Source organism: Hyperoodon ampullatus (genome assembly GCF_949752795.1).
Source record: "Hyperoodon ampullatus genome assembly, chromosome: 1".
NCBI lineage: Eukaryota > Metazoa > Chordata > Mammalia > Artiodactyla > Ziphiidae > Hyperoodon > Hyperoodon ampullatus.
This window is the reverse complement of record NC_136914.1, coordinates 80,178,380-80,186,297: the sequence shown is the minus strand read 5'-3', so window position 1 is coordinate 80,186,297 and position 7,918 is coordinate 80,178,380. Positions and strand designations below refer to the sequence as shown.

At 38.6% G+C, this 7,918-nt stretch overlaps 1 protein-coding gene across 1 annotated transcript in view; it reads left to right on the top strand.

Annotated features, from left to right (window-relative positions):
* Nucleotides 1-3,241: 3,241 nt before the first annotated feature.
* The window catches only part of ARAP2 (ArfGAP with RhoGAP domain, ankyrin repeat and PH domain 2), a gene marked incomplete at both ends in the record, with an annotated part of 192,262 nt that continues 187,585 nt past the window's right edge, over nucleotides 3,242-7,918 (top strand). Inside the window, one exon of the mRNA XM_079704429.1 lies at nucleotides 3,242-4,146. Coding sequence (XP_079560555.1) covers nucleotides 3,242-4,146 — 905 coding nt within the window. The remainder of the gene's footprint in view (nucleotides 4,147-7,918) is intronic.

Below are 7,918 nucleotides of genomic sequence, written 5' to 3'. Positions count from 1 at the left end.
CATCCTAAGGGGGGGAGTGATGGGCTTAGGCTCAGGTATGAGGAATTGAAAACCGAACCAAATTTTGTTGTGCATCCCAGTCATCTTTGGAAGGTGTTACAAATATAGATTCTTGGGCGTGTTATCATCAGTTGTTGCTGTACAGCAGGTTCACTGACCGGTACCTGGAGAGCCACAAACTTAAGAGCATGGTATGTGTGCCCAGTGCCCAAGTGGAGGTCAAAACATGGAGGGCTTTGATTTCATGTTAAGGAGTTTGCACCTGGTAGACTTTTATGGTTAGGCGTGCCCATCTATTTGCATCTGGTGACGTGCCTGGGAGCTTGAAGCCTCTGAAGTGGATCTGTGAACACCCTTGGGTGGTCAGACTGTTAAAAAGTCAGATGATTAGAGGATGCAGCCGACACAAAAGTGCGGAGAGGATTGTAAGGCCTGTGGCAGGGAGCTTCTCTGGGTCACGAAAAGGAATCCGGTTCATTAGCCCTATTCAGCATGTCCACTGATAACAGAGAGAGGTGGTTTTGCTTAGAACATTTGGCATATCCATCCCTGAGTCAGCCACTCAGGAAGTTTATGTGTAAGAGACAAAAAAGACTTGTGTATGAAAAGACGAAGGCTCCCACATGCACACACACCCAAAAAAAAATCACAAAATGGGCTTCCAAACCACTGCTACCATCCTTCCCGGCCGGTCTCCCATCTCTTAAACATGTCCCAAGCACTTTGCAAATTTCTAGCAACCTAGTTAGAGATGTATATGGAGAAGGGAGTGATTCATTCTATTTCAAGGGGTTGATAGGAAGCCTTCAGAGAGGAAGTAATACCTGCCTACTCAGAATTTTAAATAGTGCCGAGGATTTTGCAAAATGTGTAGATTTGCAAGCAGTTGAAGCATATGCAAAAGGTATGGGACCATCTAACAGTTTGCTGCCTGGGGGAAATAATAATTAACAATAATGTGCTAAAGTCAGTGATGTGGCACAGGTTAAACCTGAGCCTGAAGTTAGTACATGGGAACACCCACCTTGCAGGAAATGTGTATGAGGTACTGTATCTGGAGCATCATTACCGTTTACATCAATAGTAGCTGCTGCTGTTTTTATTGTTAGACTGAGACCAGACTGTCGTATGGCACCCCAAGGAGCTTAGACTGTCTTGTTCAGATGTGGAGTGATAGGCCAAATGTGGATTTTCAGTAGTTCAGTGGTACATGGAGACCGGGCTGAGGGGTTTGTTGGGATGGTTGCAGTGATTCAGGCAGGAGATGTAATGAGGGTCTGAACTGTGTTGAGTAGGGTGGGAGGAGTGTATCAGTTCACGGGTGTTTTTTCACAGTTCTGGAGGCTGGGGAGTCCGAGATCAAAGTTTCAGCCAATTTGGCTATAACTATTTCCATTTTGTGATGGGTAAACAAAATTAGCTAATACGTTTTTTTTAAACAAAATAATTTTGTGAACAAGAATAATATATCTGAGAATTAGGCTTGTACGTGGTGTTGAGGTTTAACTTTCTACTTTTTTTTCCCTGACATTTTGTCATTTTGAGTGTGACAGAGGGATACCTGTTTGACAAAGGCATTTCCTGCCTTTCATCTCTTGTTTGTACTTTTATTTCTCTGTTTCTGCAGTGCTGCCTGAATACGATATGTGTTTTCCCTTTTTTCGTATACTCACTTGTCAACGTTGGCTGATGTTTTTGAATAGTTAAAGCAAGAGGGAAGAGATATGGGAACATATGTATATGTATAACTGATTCACTTTGTTATAAAGCAGAAACTAACTCACCATTGTAAAGCAATTATACTCCAATAAAGATGTAAAAAAAAAATACACCCGGGAATATTAAAAAAAAAAAAAAGAGCTTATGAACATGTAACACATAGAGACTCTGAGTTATGTCTTTTGAAGAGCTACTTTGAGATGTGATTTCCAGAAATATTGCATCTGTGCTTGCTCAGATAAATATACCTTGTTTGGCTGTGTCTCATTTTATTACTTCAGTGTATGGTTGTTGTGCATATTCTGTATTTTTTTCTTTTTCCTGATGCATAATATACAGACATTTTTGCATACCATACATTTTTACAAACTGAATGCAGCCATGTAACCAGCACCTGATAAATCAACTTTTTAAAAAATTAATGCTGTTTATGAGAAAAATGAACCTATGTGTATATGCTGTGTATAAAGGAAAATGTGACCTTCAAACTTTTTCCTTTTACTTTCATATTAACTTCCTGTTATCCACTGTACAGTTGCTCAGCTAGTCTTATCTTATATAACAATATTTACATACAATGCTGCTGCAATTTTGAAGTGAAAATTATTAACCTGAGAAGTATGTTCTAACTGTGCTTTTGGAGAGAGTCTTTGAAGAAGGTGCACTAAAGGGGGAGTTCTTCATATCTAGTTAGGTACTATTAAGAAAAATTATCTAAAATTTGGAAATCAAAAGAATGTACAGCATGTTCCTTCAATGCCTTGTTGGGGGGTATTGTTTAACAGGCTCACCTCAGGGATATTTAATTCTAATTCTTGTGCTTCACTTTCCATTTACTATTTGGTTAGAGCCCTGGACTGAGAAGTTACCTGTTAGCTTATAGATTTTTGTCTAGTAGAAAGATATCTCCAAAGGTTATGGTTTTATTGCCCTGTAGGGCACTAACCAGTTTTTTTATCTAACCTACCCATTTTATTCTAGCACTGAGAAAAAAAAAAAAAAAAGCTTTTCCTGATGGACTGTGTAAATCTGTTCCACAAATGCTCTTGGAACTAGCCCTACTACCTTACTGGTTCCCTCACTAATTAGTGAATGAATTGTTTTGGATACATGTTCATTTTATATTTGAGAATCATTTTTTTTACCTTTTTGAAAATCATCATTTGATACTACAATAGCATTTCTGTCCTGTCCCTTCACACTCTACCTAGGAATTGACTTTCTAGGGCATACAAAGTAATGCACAAAGATTCCAAACTCTCAGTGAGCACAAGTAATGATCCTCATTTCTATTATTTTTCTTCAGAGAACGTTTATAATGTGAAACTAGTTTTAATACCCAAAATGTCCTAATAAATTGATTTTCTTTTTTTCTAGGCTTAAGTACATAAAGGATTCACTGTGCAGAAAGTAACATTTTGAGATAAGTGATAGAGGAAAATTCAATACAGAAGTGCACCCTCTTGTGTGTGTATTGCATTGTACTGCTTCTATCGCATTGCCTAGTAATGAAGCCACCATTATGTCCTCAGTCAGTGAAGTGAATGTTGATATCAAAGATTTCCTAATGAGCATTAATTTGGAGCAGTACCTCTTACGCTTCCGCGAATTTGGTTTTAATAATGTAAGGGACTGTGCAGAAATAAATGACAGCGTGCTCCTCAAAGTTGGAATATCACCTACAGGACACAGGCGGAGGATACTTAAACAGTTACAGATAATCCTGTCAAAAATGCAAGATATCTCAATATATGCAAATGTTCATAAAACAAAGAAGAATCATGAGACTTCAGAGGATCACCATGCTCCATCTTCTGCTCAGAATACCTGCCTAGAACTTTCAGATTCACACAGTGTTCAGACACCCAGCCCAACGCAGTTGGAGACTGTTACAGAAAGTCTTGATCAAAATGAAGTTAGTGTGGAAAATAGCCAGTCTGTTAAATCAGATAATAAGCTGACTCTTCCTACATACAACTTTCCCATTCCGGAAGAAGAACCACACCTGAATTCAGATTCTTTTCAAGATTCTTTATTTGGTAGTGAAATTACTGATGTAGAATCTTTGACTGCACAAAAGACTATCGACTGTACAACCGAAGAACAAACAAAAAAAGTTGATTTGATCTCAGAAAATGTGAGCAAGCTTCCTAGTGCAGACCCTGAATTCCTTTCTTCCCCTGGCTGTTCAGTATCAGAAGCAAATTCTGGAAATGGAACTAATGGGTTATTAGAAAGCTCACCACCATCCCCATTCTTTCAATTTCAAGGAGAAATGGTTGTAAATGATTTGTATGTTCCGTCTTTGCCAGTCCTAACACCTATGAGAAGTCGTAGCAAGTTGGTTTCAAGACCATCTCGATCTTTTCTGCTAAGACATCGGCCTGTACCAGAGATTCCAGGGTCAGCAAAAGGAATTTCAGGGAGGTAAGAATTTTTATGATAAGTTGTGTGTATTCAATTTGGGGGAATTTAGTTATTTTTTAACAATTTTATTTTCAGTGTTCATTTCTAAATTTAACCCATTCAACCAACCTTTTCTTTCTTCTGAAATTTTTTGTCATGCCATCTCTCTTGTACACCACTGCCCAGAGTCTGTTTCCAACTTATAACTTCCTGGGACTCCTCAGCTTTCTTCTATTTAATTGGGAGACTTCATTTCCCCTAATTCCGCCTGGACATTCTTTCCTGTACCGTCCTCCATGCCTGGTATTATATTCTTCCATGAGTGCACTTTATATTTGAATTGCTGACTCTATCTCCCCACTAGGTTATGTGTTTTTTGGCAGGGGCCATGTTCCTAATGACTGTATCTCTACTACCTGACACGATTGGCACGAATTAATCATTCACCACGCATCTAGTGAGCACTTGCTTGGTACTGGTCACGGCACTAGATGCGGAGGAGGTAGAGAGAAAAAAGGGGCTTGAGTGTAGTGTAGAAGACATGTAAAAAGTAGTAGCAGTACAATATGAGACCACTTCAGCTGGAGACCAGAACTCTAAAGAGGGGGCCTACCAGCCTGTTGGGTCATTGGTACCCTGAGGTAACTGTGGAGTCTAAGAGGAGCTGACTTATAGCAAGGAGAGCTTTCAACCATTTCTCAAAGTTACACCTAAGATGTGGTTTCTTCAGGGTTGTGGTGGGCTTTTTTTTTTTTTTAATTCACTAAAAGCTAACACTTGTCTCTGTTGGGAGTCATGAGGTTGTTTAAGTTCAACCCTTACTGCTATGGCACTAAATGCAATTACAGATTCCTGTAAACAGGCTCTAGGCTGGCATTTCTTCAAGGTTCTCATTCCCCCTTTGTCTCCCTGTGTATCCACTCTGTCCCTGGTGCTGGATCTTGGTTGTATTTACAAGAGAAAAATATGGAAATTTAGTATATGCAAGAGAAAACATGGTAATTTACAAGACCATGTTAAGTACCTCCCATTAGAGTGTAAACTCTTTGAGGGCAGAGGCCCTAATTAATTTGTCTTTATCGTGGCACCCCTGGTGCCAATGACAATATTGAGTATTTACTGGGAAATCAATTGGCAGTATCATTTATTAAACACCTAGAAGCTGGTTTGGTTTATAATTTTCCATGGGTTATCTAATTCTCACATTGGCCCTCTGAAATAGGTATTACTCCTCCATTTTCTTATGAGGTAACTGAGCCTTTGGTTAATTTTTCTAGGATCACATGGGTAGTGAACTGGGATTTCATTCCAGTACATCTGACTCTATAACACACTTTCTTAACCACTCATTTAGTAAATATTCTTAAAAGTGTTGATTGCATATATAAGAAATGGAGTATTTCTTAGGAAAGTAGAAGATCACCAATTTTTGTATGACACCATAGCTTTAGCATATTTTGCTAATTTTAAACAATTAAAAGAAAGTAAATGAGAAGGGTCTGCTATGTCTTTGCGGGAACAGAATCCTTTTGTGAGCCATAAGGATAACTTCAGATAAGAAACATTTGGTTCAAGTTTTAAATAAGTTGTGCTACTTTTCATAAATTTTTGAGAATCTTTTGATGTTCATTTACTTCTAAGTGTAAGCTTTGCACCATGTGAAAGACTTGTTATTCACATTGTGACTGAGTCTTTGAAAATGAGAATTAAAATAATGTTGAAATTAGTAGTAAAGATCTTAGCAGGAGCCTCATCATAGCACTGCCAGAGAACCCATTGTCACCTCTCTTTTCTTCTTTGATTATGGCAGTAAATGGTAACTAGGCATTTCTGGTGATCAAATTATAAAATGAGAAAGTAAATTAAATTATTTTCAGACTTCACTGTCTGTTTTTCTTTGTGGTCCTTGCCTGAACTGCAAACAGTAATTGCAAACTAATTACAGTGTTATGACTTTTATAAAATGAAACCACGGCTTATATAATCTGAGATCCTCTCTAATCAAATAACATCTAAACGATATTTAGTACATTTCTTGCTGTACAATATAAATATATTTCTTTGTGGTCAGTGATTTGGACATAATTTCTTTACTCCTTAAAGATTTCACATAAGTGTTGACAGGAACATGATGCTGGATGTGTATTCCTGATGTGTGAGGTGCTTTGTTTCTATCTCCCGGACATGTACCCTCACCCCCCCCCCACCCCCTGCCAATTTATCTGATGCAATTAACTTGCCAGTCAAATGGGTTATCTTTGTCCTTGCCTTGAGCTTCTTCCCTGAATTCCTGTCTGCTCCTTTTGGAAAGGCTGGGCTGGGTGGGGCTATGCTGGACACTGGACCTCAGGATCTCTTTTTTTAAGTCCTGTCTTTTGAGGGCCAGGTCAGATCTAGGCTTGAAGAGCCAGCTTCTTCCTTATCAGCTCATCTGGAGGTCTCTCCCCAGAGTTCTCCAAGCAGAAAGCAAGTCTCACCAGCTGCCCTTCCCTGGGAGCCATAGGTGTGTCTTGTGATCCTTCCAGCAGGATCCTCCTTAGTGCTCAAAGCAAGAAGGAACAGGTATCTTTAGCTACTGAAGAGGTACCTGTCTTATCTTCCTCCCCAGTTTAATGATTTTCATCCATCTTTCATGCAACTGTTTTATCCTTGGCACAGTCAAAGCCCTGTCTTTTAGGTGTCATGCCTTTGAATGTTTGGGGGGAAGGAAAAATAAGGAAACAGCAGTAAAGGGGAGGAGGGTGGTATGCAAGGCTGCACTGTGACTGGAGTATCTGTTATAACTTGTTATAAGACTAAGGTACTATAGTGACTGTTTGAGGACTTTTCAAAAATATGAATTCTAAACCTGAAGTCTCCAGCCTCCTGTGAACTTTTTATTAAAAGTAAAAATCTTAGATATTTTTCTCTAGATGTATTAATACATAGATATTAAAAATGGATGCAACTATTTTAGACTTTAATGGTGAAATACATATGAACCAAAAACGTACAGAAAAATGGTAAGCAATTGTTTGCTACATTGAATTAAAAAATACAGAAACTCATCCTATCCTTTCCATGTTCAAGGAAAACTTTACATTTCATGTTATAGCAGAACAATGCTTAGTATTCTAAAATTCAGACTTTTTCCTTTAAAATGACTTTCTATAAAATGGGTTGATTATTTCAATATTTGCAAATTTTGACTTGAATATCTAAATAATGAATCAAAATTAATAGTTAACCATTTGATTTATTGTTAGAGGATAAAGGTATCTGTGTGATCCTTTTTACAAGTGAAAAGACATTAACATATGTACCCTTTATTCATAATTTGAAAAGCCCTTTGAAAAAATATATTTTGAACTGAAGCTTCTGCTTGTTGATGAAAAAAGTTTCATGATAATGATGTAGACTTTTGTGCTGTAATCCTTCTGTAATTATTTATTCTTATCCTAAGGACATTTTTTGTAACTTTGTAGATTGAGACTTAATTATCTGTGCATTATATATACATTTCATATTCGTAGTCTGTGCTGTAATTAATGCACTCTTGTGTTTTCCGAATTCAGATTTGTGTGAGTATTTTGTTTTGTTTTGTTTGTTTGTTTTGTTTTGTTTGTGGTATGCGAGCCTCTCACTGCTGTGGCCTCTCCCGCTGCGGAGCGCAGGCTCCGGACCCGCAGGCTCAGCGGTCATGGCCCACGGGCCCAGTCGTCCCACGGCACGCGGGATCCTCCCGGACCGGGGCACAAACCCGCATCCCCCGTATCGGCAGGAGGACTCCCAACCACTGCGCCACCAGGGAAGC